Source organism: Equus asinus, chromosome 26, assembly GCF_041296235.1.
Source record: "Equus asinus isolate D_3611 breed Donkey chromosome 26, EquAss-T2T_v2, whole genome shotgun sequence".
In the NCBI taxonomy this organism is placed as follows: Eukaryota; Metazoa; Chordata; class Mammalia; order Perissodactyla; family Equidae; genus Equus; species Equus asinus.
In genome coordinates, this window is record NC_091815.1 from 24,546,329 (window position 1) to 24,567,444 (window position 21,116).

A 21,116-nucleotide genomic window follows, 5' to 3' on the forward strand; every position below is an offset into this window, starting at 1 on the left:
GCACACTCGGCTTCCAAGTAGCGTGTGCCCAGATCCTCCTCGCAGCAGAGGGCAACCTCAAGGAGTCGCACCCAGTCACTTCAGACCCCGCAGTGGTTCGGGGCCACACAGAGCTGTGCGGGCAGTGATGTAGGTCACACGTTCTCGTGAAAGCCACCTCAAAGACAGTCACAGTGGCGCGCACACTCCCACGCCCAGAGATGGTTCAAGCAAGCAATCCAGGCAATCACACAGGCCCAGGCGGTTTCACACATTTGTTCACCCGGCCATGCCCTGTGGGACTGTAAGTACACAGCGCTCACACCTATGTCCCCAACTGCACACCCAGGCACGCCAGCCCTCACCCGCCCGGTCCTGCCAGGGCACACGCCCTCGCACACGCAGGACACGCACGATTCCCGCGTGTACACACGCTGGGCGCCCCACGCAGTGGCATCCTCAGCCAGCCCGCCCGGGCCGCGCGCGCCCGCGCCGTCAATCACGCCAGGCGCGCACACGGCCCGGGCACACGTGCCGCGTACACGGCCGCCGCGCGCTCGCCCGGCTCTCACACCCCCGCGTTTCCCGTCCCCGCTTGTTTTTCTGGAAACTCTGCTCTCCGCTCCCCTCCCCCTCGGCCGGAAGTGCTCGCCGTATTTTTAGCCTCTCTGGTTTCCGCCCCTTTCCCCCGCGCTCTGCCCGCCCAGGCCCGGCCCCCCTGCGCCCCGCGGGGGACCCCGGCCATCCCCTTCCCCGCCGTCATTCCAGAGGGGATTCCCGGCCGCCGCCGGGGCCACGGATTTTCCCGCTGGCGACGTGGGGAGCGGGGAGGAGTCCTGCCCGAACTTCCTCCTGGGCTGCGCCTCCCGAGGCCTGGAGCGCGAAGGATGGGGGACGGGCTCTGAGGTCGGAGGGAGGAGGGGCTGCGGCCCGCACGCCCGGGGCTGAGCGAGGAGGGGGCTTGGAGACCCGGCCCCCCGGATCTGAGCCAGGAGGCCGGGGCTCCTGGGTCCCAGCCGTCCGTGCTTCGCTGGGTGGTCGGCCCTGCCCGGCGCAGAGCGCCCCCTCCAGCCTCTCCGAGTGTCGCCCAATCCCTAGCGTCCCAGCTCTCGGCCGATGACTCAGCAGATGCGAGAGGGGAGGGGGTCAGCCTGACTCAGGGGTGGGAAATGCACCCCGACTCCAGAATCGAAACTGGAATCCCTCCTCCAGGATGGCGGCCAGAGCCGAGCCGGACCCCAGGGTGCCCTCCACCCCCTTTTTGCCCGCCGCCTTCGTCCTACGAGCAGCACGGGGATGTGGAGCCCAGGCGAGAAGCGGGTGCCAGGCACCTCCCCTCTCCCCCTCTTCCCGTTGTCCTCCCGGCTCTGTTTACAGGCGACAGAAGCCCTGGTTACGAGAGGAACCCGGGCGTCCGGGTCGAGCCTCCTCGTCACGGCTTCCAGGAAGCCCCCCTCCCCCGCCCCTTGCGAGTGAGTCACGGGCGAGCGGGAGGCTGCGATCGTGCCAAAGGCGCCCGCAGCTCACGGGACCGGCCGGGAAGGCCCCTCGACCGAGAAAGCGCCGCACCAGGGATTCCCCTGCGCTCGGTCCGACGAGGCCAGGCGGCGTGCCTGGGAGAATCTCCTCACCTCAACACAAACCCCCAGTCGCAGCCTGCAAGCATCAACTTTCCACCATCATAAGCTGCGCTCCGTGGCAATGATTTCTACCCCCATATTTCCACTCAGGGCAGCCAGCTCACCAAAAGCCCCTTAAAAAACAAGTTTTGTTCCCAGATCGTAGCAGTTTTCACTCAGGGCGACCCCTTGACAATAAAAGACCTGCCAATGTGAGGAATGATCCTCGCGAGTTTAGAGTTCTCTCAAGGCACACCTTTAGAAGAGACGCAGCCGGCCATCAGTTGGGGATGACCCATTTCTTCCACCTCAGAGCAGCTTTCCTTCAAGGCAACCCTCCACCATAATAAAAGCTCTCCCCCATTCCGATCCTGAGTTTTCTCAGAGGGCGAGCTCTTAGTATAATTCAAGGCCCTGGTATCAGGCTGCTGCCATTTATTAACTGGTGAGTAACTTGGCCTCTCTATGCTTGGCTTTCCTCGTGTGTAAAATGGGCACAATAAGACCGCCTTGAGCTAATGTATGTAAAGCGCTTTCATACAACAGTGCCTAGCCCAGAGGAGCCATCACAAGTGTCGTCATCTGCTCGAGGGCGAGAGGGTACAGCGGCCCTGGGATTGGGAAAGGAGGTCCCTTTGCAGCCTCCTAGGTATCTGGGACCCCACCCACCCACCCATCGCGAGTGGGGGCGGGGAGGGCGGTCCAGGTCTCCAGATCTGGGCTGTTTGGGAGCGAGGGCGCGCCAGGCAGGTAGGTCACAGAGGAGAAATGCCCATCAGGCCTGTAAGTCTCCTCTCCACTTTGCTCCTACGGATTTCTGCCGGGGGTGGGGGCGTTGTTTCCCCCTGTTTTTCTCCCTCCTTTACTCTGATTCTTTACGCGACCACCCCCCACCACTTCTTGCTCTGATTTTTCTCGCTGGGACTGGCTCTGTCACGTCTTTTCTGTCTCTTTCTCTCCACCTCCCCTCCTGTCCTCACCCTGTCTCTCCCTCCCTCCGCATGTGTCCCTGTGTGTATCTGTCCCTCCCTCTGTGCGTCCCTCTCCGTGTGTGCTTTTCTCTTGGCGTCTCCCCATTTCGGTCTCTTCCCCTCTGCGCCTCTCCCCGCCCCCGTCCGTCCGTCCGTCTCTCGCGCACGCCCTCTCGGCCTCTGCCCTTGTCAGTTCCCCCGGGAGCCCTGCCCCCACCTCTGTCCCAGTTCCCTTCTCTGCACCTCGGTCTCCAGCCTTGAAAACTGGGCCGACACCCCCCACCCGCCGCCCTCTCCACGGGGTCGCCACCGCCCGCGGGCCCGGCTCAGGCGCGTCCCCGCCGGGGGCCGGGCGGAAGGGGACCGGTCCTGGGCCGGGCGGGCTGCGCTGGGGGCGCGCGTCCGGGAAGCGCCCCTCCTGGCCCCGCCCCCTCCTGGCCCCGCCCCCCCCGCGAAAGCCCTATAAAAACCCCGGCCCCTCCAACCAGCCGCAGCCTGGCTCCAGCGCTCCCACATTTGGAGGACACCCTCAGTCGATCGGCCGTTCGCGCCGCCATGGATCTCACCGCCATCTACGAGGTAAGCCCCCGCCGACCAGCCCCCGGGGACCGCATGCCTGACTCCCCCCTCAAACCCGGGCTCTCGAGCGCCGCAAACTCCGGCCCGGGCCCCTGGCTCCCTTCTCAAACTGGAGCTCTTTAGCGCCGCACACCCCGGCCCGGGGTCCCTGCCATCCTTCTCAGACCACTGTGACTCTCTGGAGGTGAAAATGGAGTCCACGACTTTCGGGTCTCGGCCCAAACCGGGGGGGGGTGCCCCTTGGAGATGGAAAGCTGGAAGACTCTTCTCAGGCTCGGGCTGTCTGGGGGCGGAAATGGCCCCACACCTGGCTTACCCCTAGTAGTTGCTGAGGGCGCGGTTTTGCGCGGAGGCGTTTCTGGAGCTGGAGTCGGGGGGTGAGGGGAAGCCGGCTTCTGGCTCTCCGCTCCCCGACCCCGAGGAGGACTCTGGGTACCCTAAAACCCAAGCGATCTGGACCCTTGGGGTAACTTTGCCCGCTCCTCCGGTTGTGAAACTGGAAACCCCTTTCACGGGGTCAGATCCTGAGAGGCCCAGAGGCTCAAATTTGGGGGACAGTGGTGTGCCCTGACTTTCGGGTCCCCTCTTGATCCAGCCGGGGATGCTGGGATTCCTGGGGCCCTTGGGCGAGGCTGCAGTCGCGAGTAAACTCAGAACCTCCTGATTGAGATCTCCGCGATCCGGAACCCCTGGGTTTCTGCGGGCGGGTGGGGCTCAGGCCGGGAGCCCACAAACCGGACTGGCAACCTCCTACGTGCCCTGCAGCTGGCACGGAGCGTCACCCTCCTTTTTCGGTGTCTTAACCGATCCCTGTTCCTACAGAGTCTCCTGTCGCTGAGCCCTGACCTGCCATCCGACCACGGAGACACCGAGTCCAGCCCGGGATGGGGCTCCTCGGGGCTGTGGAGTCTCAGCTCATCCGACTCCAGCCCTGTTGGGGTGGCGGCCCGCCTGCCTGGCCGCTCCACCAGCCTGGTGGAGGGTCGCAGCTGTGGTTGGGTACCCCCACCCCCAGGCTTCGCACCCCTGCCTCCCCGGCCGAGCCCTGAGCTGTCGCCCTCACCCACCTCGCCTACGGCGACCCCCACCACCTCCTCCCGCTACAAGACTGAGCTGTGTCGGACCTTCTCAGAGAGCGGGCGCTGCCGCTATGGGGCCAAGTGCCAGTTTGCCCATGGCCTGGGCGAGCTGCGCCAGGCCAGTCGCCACCCCAAGTACAAGACAGAACTCTGCCACAAGTTCTACCTCCAGGGCCGCTGCCCCTACGGCTCGCGCTGCCACTTCATCCACAACCCCAGCGAGGACCTGGCTGCCCCGGGCCAACCCCATGTGCTGCGTCAGAGCATCAGCTTTTCAGGCCTGCCCTCGGGCCGCCGAACCTCGCCACCACCAGCAGGCCTGGCGGGCCCTTCCCTGTCCTCCTGCTCCTTCTCGCCTTCCAGCTCCCCGCCACCACCACCTGGGGACCTTCCACTGTCCCCTTCTGCCTTCTCCGCTGCCCCTGGGGCCCCAGTGGCCCGGAGGGACCCCACCCAAGCCTGTTGCCCCTCCTGCCGAAGGGCCACTCCCAGCAGCGTCTGGGGCCCCTTGGGTGGCCTGGCTCGGAGCCCCTCTGCACACTCCCTGGGATCTGATCCCGATGAATATGCCAGCAGCGGCAGCAGCCTGGGGGGATCCGACTCACCGGTCTTCGAGGCCGGGGTGTTTGGGCCACCCCAGCCACCTGCAGCTCCCCGGCGACTCCCCATCTTCAATCGCATCTCCGTTTCTGAGTGACAAGTGCCTGCCCAGCACAGATCAGCTGGATCTCAAGGGGGGCCATTTCTCTTGTGCTGTGGGCTCCGCAGGGGCCCCCGGGGCTGTGGGGAACTGGGGACTCAGTCAAGTAACCCCTTGCAAAGTGCATTAACCCACTCCCCTGACGCCACGCTGGGGCCGGCCCCCAGTGTGCAAGCTCACTGCTCACGGTGTTGGGGGAAGGCGTGTTTCCTCGGGTCCTTCAAAGAAACAAAAAGATGTAGCAAATTTGAGGGAGGCAGCGAGCCCCCCCACCTCTCCCCTGCCCAATGCTGTGAATAATAGGCCCCGCCCCCCCCAAGTTTTCCTTGACCCTGAGGTTCCAGTGTCTGGTGGTGACTGGACACGCCTGGGGGGGAATCCTGGTGCTCAAATGTCCCCAAAGCAAGTAGCCAAAGCGTTGCCAACCCCCAGCCATCTGGCCCTTTATTTATGACGACTTTATTTATTCTAACAGATTTTATAGTATTTATATATATTGGGTCGTCCGCCTCCCTAGTCATTTTCTTCCTCCTTTTTGTAATATTGGAAACAATTGAATAATTATTGTTATAAGTATACTATAATATATTAAGTAATATATATTGTCAAAAGTTTATTTTTGTGTCTTCTGGAATTTTTAAATAAAAGGAATCTGTGTGGAAGCCGGAATCCTGGCTTTTCTGCGGTCAGGAGGCAGGGAGGAGAGGGGAGGGCGCTGGGGACTTTCTAGAAGCGGCGGAGTCGAGCCCAGGCTGCTCCGGAGCCGCCCAGCCGCGGCGCTCACCTGGCCGGAAGTGACGTCACCGGCCGCTCACCTGGGAGGGCGGGGCCAGGTGAGCTCACCGGGCGGGGCCGGGAGAGCCGGTTCCCGGGCTTGGGGGGCTCGGGCGTCGGCGGCCGGCGGACTCTGACCCAGCGCCCGGGCGGGGCCGAGGCGTTTCCGTCCCCACGGGGCCGCGGGCGGGCGGGCAGGACGGAATGTGCCGGGGCGCGGGCCCAGCGCGGGCGGGCGGCGGGGGGGGTGGCCCGGGGTCCCCGGGGGGGGGGGGAGGGCCTCCGCTTCCCAGGATCCTGGCGGGGGCGGCGGTGAAGCCTCAGGATTCCGGAATCGCGCCCCTGCGGCATCTCCGCGTCACTGTCGGCGACCCGGGGTTCTGCCCCCCGGGCGCTCAGGCCGAATCGGGGGGCGGGGGGCGGGGGGAGCGCTGAATCGTGGCCGGCTGCTTCCCGGGACCTCGCAGTTCCAGAACTTTCGCCCCCCGGGCCTCGAGCCGCCCGGGATGGCGGGCGCTCGGCGAGGGTGGGCCGCGGCGGCGGGCGGGGCCCGGGAGCGGCGTCCTCCGACCATACAAGGCAAGAGGCGGCGGGCAGCGCCCCGCGCGGGGGGAGCCCGGGCCCGGAAGCCGCCCCGCGTCAGCGCCCGGCCCCGCCCCGCCCCCTCCCCCGCCCCTCTCCCTTCTCCCCCCGCTTGTTCCTCTCCCCTCCCCCCCACTTCCCTCTCCTCTGCCCTCGGCCCTCCTCCGCCTGCGTCTCAGTTCCTCCCTCACCCTCTGCAACTCTTCTCCTTCCCCAGCCCGCCTGTCCCCTTCCCCTTTTAAATACCCTGCCCTTCCAGCCTCCATCCGCCTGTCCTTTGGACCCCTCTTCTCTTTCCCTCTAGTTCTACTCCTCTCCCTTTCCCCCCTTCCTTCCCTCCCCACCCTCTCCCCCCACCCATCCCCTCTGGCTAGTGTCCCCCTCCCCTTTGCCCTCCAGCCCATGCCCCTCCCCTCCTCTTGCCTCCTTGCCCTCTCCCCTTGCCCACTGGCAGGCCCCGACCTTTCATCTCCTCTTCCAGGAAGCGGCCCCCCCTTGTGGGAAAGGGCTCAGGTCCCCATAGGTACAAGAGGGTTGAGACAGACAGAAACGCAGAGGCCCAAGGCCATTGGGAGGCAGAGGGCAAGAGCAAGCCCTGCGGACGTTGACAAGCACTGAAGGGACAAGAAACAGACATCTCTGGTCCTTCCCTTGGCAACAACAAAAACCTCTCGTTTGAGACGACAGCACCGACCACCAGCCAGCGCTGCCAGACACCTGGGAGTCTCCTTGACTCCGCCTCTCTCTCAAATCCACATCCCAGGCGAACAGCAATCCTGTCGGATTCACCTTCCAAACGGATCTACAAGCCAGCCTCCCGCCTCCTCTGGCTACACCCCTGGTCCCATCCAGCATCATCTTCCCCCTGCAGCCCCTTCCTGGGCTCCTGGCTCAGGCCCCTGCTGCCCTCAGTCTGTCCCCACTCCCCCACTAGATAACGAAAGGGAACCTGTCATGACACCTGCGTCAGACCACATAGCCAAAGTCCTAAGTCCTCACCAGCCTACAGGGACTGGCTGTAATCTTTGGTCACTCTTGTGGTCACACTGGCTTCCTAGCTGCTCCACCAATACCTCTGACATTTTTCAGCCACAGGGCTTTTGCACTGGCTGTTTCTCTGCCTGGAAGAGTCCCCCAGGTGGCCCCGTGGCTCACTCCTCTCCTTCTGGTGTCCGATCAAATGTCTCCTCAGTGAGATGGTCCCTGACTGCTCTTATTGCAACCCACACCCCACCTCTCACTCCCCCATCCTCCCTACCTTCGGTCGTTGCTCTACTTTTTCCATGACATTGATCACCACCTAACATAAAAAATGCACTTAGTTCTTATGTCTGTAGCAATCTGTCTTCCCCCGCTAGAATGTCACATCATGAGGGGTACGGATTTATCTGGGTCCCTCCTGTATCGCCCACACCTAAACCGTAAACAGGAGCCGGTCACATAATGAATGTTCAGTAAACAAATTGATTCAGAAACGGAGAGGGGAAGAGGGTGTTAAAAAACTCCAAGACATACAAGAAAGAAAAATTAGTAACTAAACTTGTGATGATCATTTCACCATTTAGACATGTATCAATTCATTATGTTCTACACCTTGAATCAATTTAATGTTATTTGGCAATTACATCTCAATGAAACTGGAAGGAAAATCCAAGACAGAGAAAGAGGCAGTGCCATGTACAGTTTGCGGAGGATCCACAGCCTGACACATTTAGAGAAGTCTTACGCTGAGATTTGTAGACCCAAGGGAAGGCCCAGGCATCTAAGGGGCGATACCACCCTCTGGCGGCCAGGATAAAAACGGAACCTCCCCGCAACACACAACACTCGCTCCCTAAGCGACCGTCGCCAGAGTCCCAGGAGTCTTTCTAGCTGGAAAATTCCCAAGATCGAAATGTTCGAAAGAGGAAACTCTTAAGTGATGTGTGTTTGGGTTAATTTATAATATGCATCAATTTATAAAAACTGATAAGAGAAAACTAAAGTGCTCCAGGTGAGGATCGAACTCACAACCTCGGCATTGCTCCGCTCGCACTGTCATATAAGTACCGCGCGCTAACCGATTGCGCCACTGGAGCTCCGGCCGCACCCCTTCGCCGCGGGATCCTTCAGTTGTTCTTGGCCACGTGACTTCGTCGGACAGCCCTGCCTGGTATTGCATATGCAAATAGGAATCGTTGAGTTGGCCAATAGGAGAAAGAGCGTTGCCGGTTCCGGATTCTCACGCCTCCAAAGCCCTTGCTGTAAAAGGGAAAAGTCGGCCAGGCGTCTGGAATGTGGGGGTGTAGCCTGTCTGGGACCCGCCTTCTTATGAATATTCATAAGTCGGGAAGGACGGGGTCTTAACCCTTCGTTGCCGGGCCGGCCGGAAGGCGGCCCCTCCCCCCGCGGGCGGGAACAGGATATGAGGCCGGGCGGCTGGGGGGAGGGGAAGCCCCAGGCGACCGCCCCCCGCCCCACAGCTGGGACCAGACTCTCCCGCCACTGATGTGGCGCCGTCGCCGCCGCCGGAGCCCAGTCCCACCCATCCCGGAGCCTCAGGGGTCCAGAGTAGCGGACTCTGGCGCCCCGAATCTCTGCACCGCATCCTGAGACACCCTGAAGCCCAGGCCCCCACATCTGGCTAGAGGACCCCAGATATCCAGATGCCCAGCGCCCCCTCCTGGAGGAGCCGGAGTCCAGGACATCAGCCCTGCGCGACCCTGGAGGCCGGGCTTCCTGCACCCCAGTTTGAAGAACTTAGGATCCCAGACCGGACATCCCCTCCTGGGCTTCCCAGAAATCCAAGACTCCCGGGGGCTGGAGGAACTTGGGATACGGACTCCCCGCGCCCCAACCAGTCTATTTTGGGCTGAAGCGCCCACTGCTTCAAGGGGACCCAGGAATTTGGGACTCCCCGGCGCTCCCGCCTGGAAGTGGTTTAACTCCTGCTCCCAGAGTTAGGGGAACTCAGGAATCCGGGCCCCCCACGGCCCGATCTAGACGACTCAGGAATTTGGGTCCCCAGCACCCCCATCTGAGACTCAGGAGTCGAGGCTCCCAGCATCCCCCATTTAGAGGACCGAGAAATTCGGACCGCTGCACCCCATCCTCTAAGAGGCCCCGGATTCTGGTTCCCGGAGCCGGAGAGCCCGAAGTTGACGCCCCCGACTTGGAGAGACCCAGGAGTCCGGGCTCTGCGCCTCCCCGGAGACCGTGCCGGGGGCCGAGGAGGAACCGGGTGCCTCGGTTCGGAGCTGGAGACTCCTCGGGAGGTGAGGGGGGAGCTAGGGGCCCCGACGGGCTGGGGGAGGGGGCGGCGCCGCCGCCGCTGAACAATGAGGGGGCGTGCCGGCGGGGGGCGAGCGGAGGCGCCGGCGGGAGTTGGGGGCTGGCGGGGTGTGGGAAGGCGCTGGGGACCCAGGCTGCTGGGGGTTGGGGGGCAGCGAACGGATCGAGGAGGGACCGGCCGGAGGCGAGTCGAGGGCTCAGGGCCAGTGCCCCAAGTCGCAGCCCTCGGCGGGGGAGGGAGCCGTCTGCAGGACCCTGGCATCCGGTCCCCCAGCCTCCTCCGCCCTCCCCTGGGACCCCGCGGCCTCCCGCCCACGGCTTTTCCCAGCCCTGCCCCTCGCCTTCGGCTCCAGCCAGAGCGCAAACGTTCCCAGGATCCCAGAGCCTCCGGCCCCAGAAAGACCAGACTCAGCTTCGGCGACTCTTGCTCTCTTCCCTCTTCTTTGTCTCGACCTTTCCATCTTTTGCTGTATGTTCTCTCTCTTTGTCCCCCTCTTTCTGTCGCTTTGCCTCTGTCTCCCTCATCTGTTCCTCCCCGGGGCCCCTCCCCGGGTTTAGACCACACTCCTGATTCTCAGCGCCCGATCTGTGAGTGCGGCCGCGGTGAGGCCTGTGGAGTCCTGATACCCAAGAAGGGGGGTCTCTCTGCAGAAGCCGCTGAGCCGCTCAGCCATGCCCGAGGGAGCCCGTGGACTGAGCCTGTCCAAACACAGCCCTAGCCTTGGCCGTGGCCACACAGGTGAAGTGGGTGACTGTGCAGCTGTGTGTGAGACTCGCACAGGTGAGTGTGCAAGGGAGGGGCGGGGCCCGCGGGGGGGCCAGTCTTTCATTCAAGACGTTGTGCAGCCCTCTGTGGCTGGCCCAGTGCCAGGCACTGCGGGCCACACGGGGTGACCAAGACAGCCCCAGCCCTGCCCACAAGAGCTCCAAGTCTGGAGGGGGAGACGGACCCATCCACAAACGGTGACAGTCCAGAAGAGGAAGCCCAGGGCAGAGTGGTCAGGGCTGGGCTGGGGAAAGCGCAGGGGGCTGTGGGAGTGCAGTCTGGGAGGTCAGGGGAGGCCTCCTGGAGGAGGGGGACATCTGAATTGAGAATTGGAAGATTAGGAAGCATGAGTTGGGAAAGGCAAGGAGGAGTATTCCACACAGAGAGAACAGTATGTGCAAAGGCCCAGAGGTCAGAGGAGGCTGCCTATTTAAGTAACTGAAAGAAGATGAGTGTGACTGGAGTGTGGAGCATTGAGAAGTCTTGTAGCTATGGGAGGAGAGCAGACAGGAAAGCTCTCTAATGGCCACCTTGCTATCCACACTGTGGATCTGAGTTTGGACTTTATCTTGAGGACATGAAGACGTTATACTTGTGGGAGTGACAGGGTCAGAAAAGGAAGTTAATAAAGATCTCCCAGGCTGACACAGGGAGGTGGATTAGGGGAGTAGAGTCCAGAAGCCTGGAGAGAACGGGACTGGACCAGTGCAGGGAGAGGAGAAAGGAGCCCATGGGAAAGATGTTGACCAGGTGAGGGGGGGAGTGTGGGGGCTGAGAGCTCTCAGCTGGGGAGACGCCCTGACCTCCTGTACCACACCCCCAGCAGCTCCTGCAAACCCTGCCATGGCCTCCCCCCGAGGGTCTGGGAGCTCCACATCCCTGAGCACGGTGGGCTCTGAGGGGGACCCGGCTCCGGGGCCCACCCCAACCTGCTCAACCTCCAAGCCGGAGCCCCTTCCAGGGCCCCCCATCAGTCTGCATCTGTCGCCCATGGGGACCCCCAGTTCAGCAAAACCCTCGAGGCTGGAGCGTGTGGCCCGTGAGATCGTGGAGACAGAGCGGGCCTATGTCCGGGACCTCCGCAGCATCGTCGAGGTGAGGCAGGCGGGCACCCAGGCACGGTAGGGACCCAGGCCAGGCCCTCCGCCCCATAACCCCAGTCGTCCCCACAGGACTACCTGGGCCCTCTGCTGGACGGCGGGGTCCTGGGGCTGAGCACGGAGCAGGTGGGCACACTGTTTGCCAACATCGAGGACATCTACGAATTCAGCAGGTCTGGGGCTGGTGGGACAGGCTGGGGTGCTGGCTGGGCGGGGGGTGGGGGAGGGTGGGTAATGTCCTAACCCAACCTTGGAGCCCTATAGTGCCCTGTCCAGGCTGGTCCCTGGCGTCTCATGACATTGGGCAGGGATCATGATGGTGATTGAGGACCCAGAGTGGTGGAGGAGTGGGGTGGACAGGAGCCTGAGGACTCGGATGAGGTCCAGATATCAGGACGGGTCTCAGTGCTGTGATGGGTCTGGCGTCACGATGCATCCAAGACTCCTATGGGGCCTGAAGATCATGACAGCATGAGCGTTTGTATGACCAGCTCGTCCTGGGAAACCCCTCAGACCCAGACAAACCAGGATGCTTGGCCCCCCGGTGAAGAGGATGCTGGGGTCCACGGATCATGACACCTCTGAGTGTCTTGAGATTTTAAGATGATTGCAGGAGGCCTGAGCGTCACAACAGGATCTTGGGGTCCCAGCTCTGAGGGTCATGACACCCCTCTCCATGGGTCGTGACATGAGACCCTCAGGCTCAGGCTGGCTGTGCCGAGATTTCAGGCTGAGGAATGGGACACTGTCCAAGGGCAAAGTGATCAGGTTGCGATCGCCCATGCAGCAATCAGAGGACCCTTCCTCTGGATGTGACGTCCCCTTGAGAGGTCCTGGCGGCCAAGCCCCCAGCCTCCTGGTGTCTTCCCCTGGGCGGGGGCCGTGGGGCAGGACAGCCCTCACGCTTCCCCTCTCCCCACAGCGAGCTCCTGGAGGACCTGGAGGGCAGCGGCAGCGCGGGGGGCATTGCCGAGTGCTTCGTGCAGAGGGTGAGTGGCGGGCAGGTGCTCTCTTTCTCGGGGATGGGGTCTGGGTCAGAGGGGAGCAGGCCTGGGCTAGGCTGGAGGGGGGTCTTGGCGAGTCAGGAGTAGAGGTCTCCCTGACTCCCGTGTCACCCGCAGAGCGAGGATTTTGACATCTACACGTTGTACTGCATGAACTATCCGAGGTGAGGGGCGAGCAGCCCCTGCCGGGCCCCAGGCCGTGCCCACCAACTGATGTGCCAGCCAACCTCCCTCCTCCCCACCCGTCCAGCTCCAACCCCCGCCAGACCGTGACAGTAACCGACCTCTCCCCAACCCGCCCCGACCCCTGCCAGCCCCCGTTTCTAAGCCCCGGCCCCTCCCAGCCCTGCCTGCCGGAGCTGCCGGCCCCCCTGACCTGTGCTGTGCCCCCAGCTCCCTGGCCCTGCTCCGGGAGCTGTCGCTGTCTCCGCCAGCAGCCTTGTGGCTGCAGCAGCGCCAGGCCCAGCTCCGCCACTCGCTGCCCCTGCAGAGCTTCCTGCTGAAGCCTGTTCAGCGCATCCTCAAGTACCATCTGTTGCTGCAGGTCAGCGGGGGCCCTGGGGGCTGCTTGGGGAGGGCGCGGGCCTGTCCGCTGATCACCCCTGGAGGGTGGACCCGGGATGAGCTGGGCCTAGAAACTGAGCCAGCTCTAGGGGGAGGGGCTTGCTGGCAGTGGGGACAGGCACCCACTGTTCCCCTTTCTGTCTCTGCCTGTCGCCTCTGCTTTTGGGTCTCCATTTCTGCCCCTCCCGTTCTGTTTCTCTCTGCCTCTTCTCATCTCCGTTCCTTCTCCTTCTGTTTTTCTTCCCCTCCTGGGTGCCCGGCGGTGCGGGCAGGAGCTAGGCAAGCACTGGGCGGAGGGGCCGGGCGCCGGGGGCCGAGAGATGGTGGAGGAGGCCATCGTGTCCATGACAGCGGTCGCCTGGTACATCAACGACATGAAGCGCAAGCAGGAGCACGCCGCGCGCCTCCAGGTGGGCCCAGGCTGGGCGGGGCTGGCTGCGAGGCGTGGGCATGTGGGTTCTCCATGGCCGGTGGTCAGTGCTTCAGAGGCAGCCTGGGAGGGTGGGCTCGGACAGCGTGGACGGCGGCTAAGCCCCCGTCCTGGCGTGGCTGGGGCCCCACAGGAAGTGCAGCGGCGGCTGGGTGGCTGGACCGGCCCGGAGCTCAGCGCTTTCGGGGAACTGGTGCTGGAGGGGGCCTTCCGAGGTGGCGGAGGAGGCGGCCCCCGACTCCGAGGGGGTGAGCGGCTGCTCTTTCTATTCTCGCGGATGCTGCTCGTGGCCAAGCGCCGGGGACCGGAATACACCTACAAGGGCCACATCTTCGTGAGTGCAGGGATGGGGGTGTGGCCAGAGTGTCACCCGTGAGGTGTATTCTATATGCCTGGACCTGTACACCCAGAGGGGGTGGGGGCAGGGTCTGCAAGGAGGGACAGCCCAGCTTAAAAGGGCCGTGTTTTCTTGAGTCCGAGGATGGGAGCAAGGTTTAATAAGGAGGGGTGAGGCCAGCAGGATGCAGAGGTGAGGGTCTGGAGGAGAAGTATCCTCATGGGGGGAGCACATCTTGATCCAGATGAGGGTGAAGAGGGGCTGGTGAGAGACAGCAGAGCCCAGCCTGCTGGGGAGACTCAACGGAGGGAAAGGGGACCCACCATACAGCCTTAGAGGGCCAGCTTTGTGGGGGGTGGGGACCCGGATGCACTCAAGGGGCACATGACTGAGCCAGGGCTCTGAGCTTGCCGCCCGCTCTGACCCCTCACCCAGTGCTGCAACCTGAGCGTGAGCGAGAGTCCTCGGGACCCCCTTGGGTTCAAGGTGTCCGATCTGACCATTCCCAAGCACAGACACCTGCTCCAGGTGAGCATGGGGTGGGGCTGGGTGGGCAGGGCCCCCAGCCCCTGGACCGCACACCTGGCCCCCAACTTCACCCCCACCCACCCCCAGGCCAAGAACCAAGAAGAGAAGCGGTTGTGGATCCACTGTCTCCAGCGCCTCTTCTTTGAGAACCACCCTGCCTCCATCCCTGCCAAGGTAGAGCTGGGGCCCTCGGAGTGCGGGAGACACTCCCCTAGTGCTGAGACCCTGAGGGCAGGGGGCTCTCTGAAAACGTGCTAGTTAAATGGCACAGTTAGGCTGCCTGGGTTTGAATCCCATTTCCACCAGGTCCCTGCTTTGTGATTTTGGGCAAGTAACTGAGCCTCTCTGGCCTCAGTTTCCTCACCTGGAGGACTCATAGGACCGACCTCACAGGGTGGGTGTGAGGATTAATCGTCCCCAGTCATGTGACGTGCCTGACACGTAGCAGCGCCCGTTAGTGGGGCTCTGACTGGGGTGCCCGGAGACCAGCCCCCTCAACCCTCCTCCTTGTCTCTTTCAGGCAAAACAAGTTCTCCTTGAAAACAGCCTGCACTGTGAGTTAGGGCCTTGGGTTGGGAGCATGCGGAAGTAAGAGGAATTATTTTAAGAAAAAGCAGATTATTAGCCCCTAAATCTCTCCCCGCAGGTGCTCCTAAAAGTAAGCCTGTCCCAGAGCCCTTGACGCCCCCACTTGGATCTCCCCGACCTCGTGATGCTAGAAATTTCACTCCTGGACGAAGGAACACAGGTAACGGAGATGGAACCCTGAGCCCCCCCCGCCACCTTCTCCCCCAGGACTCAGGACTTGTGCCCCCAGCCTCCTGCTCCCCCAGGACTCAGGACTCGCACCCCCAGCCCCCTGCTCCCCCAGGAGCCTGGAGCCGGGCTCATAATGGTGTCTGATCTGCCTCTCCCATAGCTCCGTCCCCAGGACCCTCTGCTACCCGCCGTGGCCGCAGGCAGTCTGGTGAGTACCCACTACCAACAAGGGAACCAGGGATTGGGGTGGGGGCTGGGCACCTGACATCCCCGTGTCCTCCCCCCAGAGCCAGTGAAGGACCCTTATGTCGTGTTTCAACAGAATGGTAAGTGACTGCCCCAGCCCAGCCTGGCCCATCCCTGTCTATCTGTCTGTCTCTCCCCATGGGATGCCCAGTGTTCATCAGGGAGGGGTCATGGGGTGGCCCATCATTTAGAAGGAGTAACACTTGTTCCTGCATCTCACTCTTTTCTCTTCCTCGTCTCTCCATCCCCAGCTAAGCCTAGGCTCAAGGTAAGAAATATCCTGGGACTGGGTCTGGGGACCTGGGCTTCTGGGGCTGATGGAGGAGGAAGCTTGAGTTCCCACATCGTGGGTCTGAATGAGAAGGGGGCTGGGGACTGGACTCCCCTCTGAGGGAGGAGGGGGCTGGGGGCCCTCGGCTCTCGCCCTCCATCCTTTCCTTCCGCACAGCATGCTGGCAGTGAGGGGGAGCTCTACCCGCCCTTAGAGCCTCAGCCACCAGTTCCAGCTTCTGGACCCCCTGAGGACCTGGAGGACACTGGACCCCCCACACTGGACCCTTCTGGGACTTCCATCACTGAGGAAATCCTGGAACTGCTGAACCAAAGAGGCCTCCGGGACCCGGGGGTGAGCCGGGTGTCCCATCACCGTGTCCTTGGGGCTCTCAGCTTGGGTGGGCACAGACGGGGGGTAGGGGGACCAACCCACCCTAATACCTCTGGCCTCTTTCCTGGTGTTTGCTGCAGCCATCGCCTCATGACATTCCCGAGTTCCCCGGAGACTCCCAGGTGCCAGGCGACAGCGAAACCCTCACATTCCAAGCCCTGCCCAGCCGGGATTCGTCAGAAGAGGAGGAGGAGGAGGAGGAAGAGCTGGACATGGATGAACGGGGGCCCTCCCCACTGCACGTGCTAGAGGGGCTTGAAAGCTCCAGTGCTGAGATCGCTGACGCTCCCTGCCTTAGCAAAAACCCTGACGGGCCCAACCTCCCTGAAATTCCCGGCCTTTCTGAAATTCCCAGCATTCCCCGCCTTCCCAGTCTTTCGGACATTTCCACTGTTTTTGAAATGCCCTGCCTTCCAGCCATACCCAGTGTCCCTGACATTCCAAATCTTTGCAACGCTCCCGCCCTTCCCGCTGACTCTTGGCTCCAGGGACCTCTGCAGGAGCCGGAGAAGGCTCTAGCCGCCAGGAGAGAACTGTTCCCTGGCAGCACTTCTGGAAAACTGGGGGAGCCCTCCTCAGGAGGCAGGGCAGAGCAAGAGGAGGAGGAAGGGGTAGCATTCCCAGATTTCCAGCCCCAGGACATCCCCCGAGATCAGGGGTTCCAGGATGAGCTGCCATTTCGCTCTTGCTCAGAAATCCGGAGCGCCTGGCAGGCACTTGAGCAGCGGCAGCTGGCTCGGCCAGGTTTCCCGGAGCCACTGCTGATCCTGGAAGATTCGGATCTGGGTGGAGGCAGCAGGAGTGGCAAGGCAGCAGCCCCGAGTGCGGAGAGGGCGGCATCCCGGGTGCGAGAGCTGGCCCGGCTCTACAGCGAGCGGATCCAGCAGATGCAGCGGGCTGAGACCCGCGCCTCAACCAATGCCCCCCGCCGCCGACCCCGGGCTCTGGCCCAACCCCAGCTGGCCCCCTGCCTGCCCCATGAGCAGGCCGAGCCAGGTGAGGTCCGGGTGTGTGGTCGGCAGAGGGGCCCGCCCTGTGGCATCAGTCCTGACTCGCTCCTCCTTTCTCTGCATACAGGGCCCCTGCTTGCCTTTGGACACATGCTGGTATGTGAGCTGGCCCTCCCGCTGACCTGTGCCCAGGAGTCTGTCCCCCTGGGCCCCGCTGCCCGGGTTCAAGCTGCCACACCTTTGTCTAAGCAGCGAGACTGCCCAGATGGCCAGAGTCTAAATGTTTCAAATGTGCCTGAGCAAGACCGTCTAGGCACCCAGCTTCCAGCTGCCACCCCTTTGCCTGAGCAAGGAGGCCTCTGGAACATCCAGAGTCCAGCCACCACACCTTTGCCCAGGCAGGACTTTGGCCCCTTGACCGTCCAGATTCCAGCTGTTACAACTTTGTCTGATCAAGAAGGCCACCCGGAAATCCCGGTTCCAGGGACCACTCCTTTGCCTGAGCAGAGAGGCCCTGTGGATATACAGGTTCCATCTACCGCCTCCTTTCCTGAGCAAGGACACCACGTGGACATAGAAGTTCCAACCGCCCCAGCTTTGCCCGAGCAGGGAAGTTGTTCTCATGTCACGGTTTCAGCTACCACTCCTATGCCCAAGCGAGAAGTCCTCCTAGACAGCCAGAGCCCACCCAGCCCCCCAGTAACTAAGCAGGGATCTTCTAGCAATGCTCAGTTCCCGGCCGCTGTCTGCGGCCAAGCTGTCAGCCCTTTGCTTGTGCACAAAAGCAGCCTTGACCATCAGATCCCAGCCAAGACCCCAGTGCCCTTGCAGCATGACCCCCCAGACGTTCAGGTTCCGGGTACCCCACCTTTGCCTGCACATGGAGGCCACCTGGACTGTCAGATCCCAGCCAACGCTCCATCGTCTTTGCCCCAGGATCCCCCAGACGTTCAGGTTCCAGGAACCCCACCTTTGCCTGCACATGGAGGCCGCCTAGACCATCAGATGCCAGCCAACGCTCCATCATCTTCGCCCCAGGACCCCTCAGACCTTCAGGTTCCAGCTGCCACGCTTTTGCCCCAGCCACAAGGCCTCGCAGGCACCCGGATCCGAGCCCTCCCATCCTTACCCAAGCAGGGAGGCCTCCCTGACACCCAGGGTCCAGCTGCTGCACCTTCACTTCAGGAGCAAAGCCTTTCAGATCCCCAGGTCCAAAAGCGCACACCTGTGTTGGAGCAGAAGCGTGTCACTACCGTCCATGTTCCAGCTGCCACACCTTTGCCTGAGCTGGGAGGCTCTGGGGACGTTCAGGGCCTGTTACCCACCCCAGTTCAGACCACCATGGTTTTGTCCAAACCAGGAGGCTACTCGGTCTCTCCTGTCACCAGTTCAGAATCTTCAGACTTGACCCCACCCCATAGTCCCCTACCTGCAACCCGTCAGCTCCTGGGCCCCAACGCAGCTGCCCTCTCAAGGTACCTGGCAGCCTCATACATCAGCCAGAGCCTGGCTCGGCGCCAAGGGCCTGGGGGAGATGCCCCCCTAGCCTCCCGGGGCCCCTGGTCCTCCTCTGCCCCCACATCACGGGCACCTTCACCGCCACCCCAAGCCCAACCCCCACCGCCCCCAGCCAGGAGGCTCAGCTATGCCACCACTGTCAACATCCATGTCGGGGGTGGGGGGCGGCTGCGGCCAGCCAAGGCCCAGGTCAGGTTGAACCACCCTGCTCTCTTGGCGCCCACCCAGGAACCCATGGGTCTTCGCAGGGCCCAGGGGGCTCCAGACGCCCCTTTCCACACATGAGCCAGGATGTCAGGCTTCTTGAAAAGCAAGGACTTCAACCAGATGCCACAGACCCTCAGAACTTCACCCAGAAGTCTAGACACTGAACACAGGTCTAAAGATGGCTGCAGCTTTCCAGCTCCTGGGATCTGCTTTGGCGAATGGTTCTTGTTACTTACCTTGATTAACTCAACAGGGATGGGGAAGGGGTGTCATTAATATTTTGTTAATTAATATTATGAAATTATGTCTCTTTTCCTATTCTGGAAGCGTTGGGGGATGCCAGAAGACAACAATGAATGGGAAAGTCTGGCAGAGCATGAATCAGTGGCTCTGAAGATTTGGGGAATCTCAGACTCCTTTGAGAATTACTAGCAACTGGAGCCATTGCAATATGACTGTATGACTTCAGAGGGTTTATGAACTGCTTGATGTCCATCCAGGAAAGCCAAGTTAACAAGCTTTGTTCCACCTAGACCCCTAAAAATTCATGCCCTTAGCAATTTAGCCAGTTCATGTGGCCCACCATCATCCATTCATCTCATCCACTCAGCCATTTCTGCATCTATCCGTCCAGCTGGCTCTCCCTCTGTCTGTTTATCCATCTTCCAACCCATTATCCTACCCACATGGCTTGCTTTATTCAACCCTCTCTATCCTATTCATCCAGCCAGCCATTATCCTGCCCCCCATGGAACATCCATTCCTCCATGAATCTCTTCATCCATCTATCATCCCACCTGTCCATCTTCTCCATCCAACCCTCTCTATTCATCCATCTGTCTCTCCATATTTCCTCTCTCCATTCATCCATACAGCTCATTCACTCAACCATGTCTTAATCCATCGAGCCAGCCAGCCATCCAACCATTTAAATATCTCCACCAATCCCTCCTTAATTGAATCTGGGTGTTGGTACTGCAAAACTTCAGAGACAGTTCCAGCTAACATCAGAGTGGATCAGGTTTGGGATTCTGGAAAAAAGCCTGTCCCACATCTGCCTGATTTCTCTTGGCAACCACTCCCCACCCTTGTGAATATTCTAATTCTTGCACCCACCCATCCACATCAGATTCCTTTACCTGCTCTGGTTTGGGACCTCTACGGTGCCTCAATGTGCCCCACCCCCCAAAAAAAATTCAGGGGGTAGAGACAAAGGCTTTTATATTAGGATCGTTCAGCCCGCCCCATCCCCGCCCCCCCCCCCCCCGCCCCCCGCAGTGGTATGCCCAGTGAGAAGCATAATTTAAGCAGTTTCTTTGGTAATACTAGCTTCTTCCATTGGACACCACCTCTCTTGCTTTAGTATATTATCTTATTTAATCTTCCCTGGAATTCTGAGGCACCAGTGTCACTGCTGAGTTCAAGTCCGGGTTTTTCTGGTTCCATGGTGTGTAACCTCCCTCTGTGCCTGGGTTTTCTCATCTGTACAATGAGGACAACACTACCTGCCTCAGGATCATGGTGGGATTCCACGAGTGTACCCTCCCTTCTGAAGGCGTCAGAGCCTCTGACTCACCAGGGCATTGTCTGGATCAACCCCCGGGACCTAGTCCCACCGTGGAACCGGAACCTCTGGCGCAGGGGCCTAGGAAGCTGAAGTTTTAACAATTGGCTATCAACAGCCAAAAAAGCGGAGATTTACTGAAGTACTAACTGCATACCACGGGCATTTGTCACTTTACATGAGCTCATTACTGAGTCCTCACCACATCCGTAAAAGGCAAGAGGATGGTTTTGAATCCCCACTTTAGAGATGAGAAACTGAGGCACAGGACCCTAAGGGACTTGCCCATTACACAGCTAGGGAGGGGCAGAGCTGGGACTCGCATGAACACAGCCTAGCCTGAGTCCATGCTCCTGCTCTTCCAGTGCCTCTCCTGGGCCAGACCCAGCTCTTGCCACAGGGGGCACGACAGGGAGCACTTCCCGGCCCGTGTGAGGCCCGAGGTGATGATTATTCGCTGATGAGGGAGCCAGACCAAGGCCCAACTCAGTGAACGTCAGCTGCAGCTTTCGTTCAGTGATTTACTGAATGGTTCCGGCGCCACACACCAGGCCTGGGCCTGCTCCACCGCAGCCTCCCCAAGGTCAGCACTGAGGCCGGCCCTCCCCTCCTCTGCCCCCAGCTGCACATTCCCAGCCACCCCCAGCTGCACATTCCCAGCTGAGGGAAAGTTCCCAGCCTGGCCAGGGCTCCCAGTGGCGCCGGAATTCCCGGTATTTGAGGAGGCGGCAGGGAGGGAGAAGGGAGCCGTCTACTCCAAGGCCTGGGGCAGGCACAGAGCCGCAAGCCCGCTGGGTCTCTCCAGATGTGTCCCAGCTGTGCCGCTGGGAGGGAGCCAGCAGCCTCAAATCGGGGGTCTCTGGCCCTTGCGGGAAAACCATGGGCACCGGGCTCAGCACAGCCCCTCCAGCTGACCCCTGCCCTGA

The 21,116-nt window shown here is 61.5% G+C and overlaps 2 protein-coding genes and 1 non-coding gene across 5 annotated transcripts; 2 read left to right on the top strand and 1 right to left on the bottom strand.

The window, feature by feature from the left end:
• The first annotated feature begins 2,994 nt into the window (after positions 1 to 2,994).
• On the top strand, positions 2,995 to 5,589 carry ZFP36 (ZFP36 ring finger protein). The gene is made up of 2 exons (XM_014860198.3): positions 2,995 to 3,148; positions 3,971 to 5,589. Exons 1-2 carry the CDS (start codon positions 3,125 to 3,127, stop codon positions 4,922 to 4,924), a joined length of 978 nt encoding a protein of 325 aa, XP_014715684.3. The 5' UTR covers positions 2,995 to 3,124; the 3' UTR covers positions 4,925 to 5,589.
• Positions 5,590 to 8,268: 2,679 nt separating this feature from the next.
• TRNAI-UAU (transfer RNA isoleucine (anticodon UAU)) lies at positions 8,269 to 8,361 on the bottom strand. The gene is given in 2 exon segments: positions 8,269 to 8,304; positions 8,324 to 8,361. It is a non-coding gene; the product is annotated as a tRNA-Ile (tRNA).
• A 180-nt stretch (positions 8,362 to 8,541) lies between these two features.
• PLEKHG2 (pleckstrin homology and RhoGEF domain containing G2) lies at positions 8,542 to 21,116 on the top strand. Of its 3 annotated transcripts, none has more exons than XM_070498273.1 (19): positions 8,542 to 9,537; positions 10,205 to 10,334; positions 11,143 to 11,414; positions 11,492 to 11,592; positions 12,342 to 12,408; positions 12,541 to 12,587; positions 12,817 to 12,967; positions 13,260 to 13,397; positions 13,551 to 13,751; positions 14,190 to 14,282; positions 14,370 to 14,456; positions 14,803 to 14,836; positions 14,929 to 15,030; positions 15,202 to 15,249; positions 15,329 to 15,367; positions 15,539 to 15,555; positions 15,736 to 15,912; positions 16,032 to 16,947; positions 17,029 to 21,116. In XM_070498273.1, the coding sequence occupies exons 2-19, from the start codon at positions 10,226 to 10,228 to the stop codon at positions 18,702 to 18,704; spliced, it is 4,275 nt and encodes a 1,424-aa protein (XP_070354374.1). In that variant the 5' UTR covers positions 8,542 to 9,537; positions 10,205 to 10,225; the 3' UTR covers positions 18,705 to 21,116. The 3 variants fall into 3 exon arrangements, with proteins under 3 accessions (XP_070354374.1, XP_070354375.1, XP_070354376.1); XM_070498274.1 differs by having other exon boundaries at positions 8,543 to 9,537; positions 11,146 to 11,414; XM_070498275.1 differs by lacking the exon at positions 8,542 to 9,537 and having other exon boundaries at positions 9,563 to 10,334; positions 11,146 to 11,414.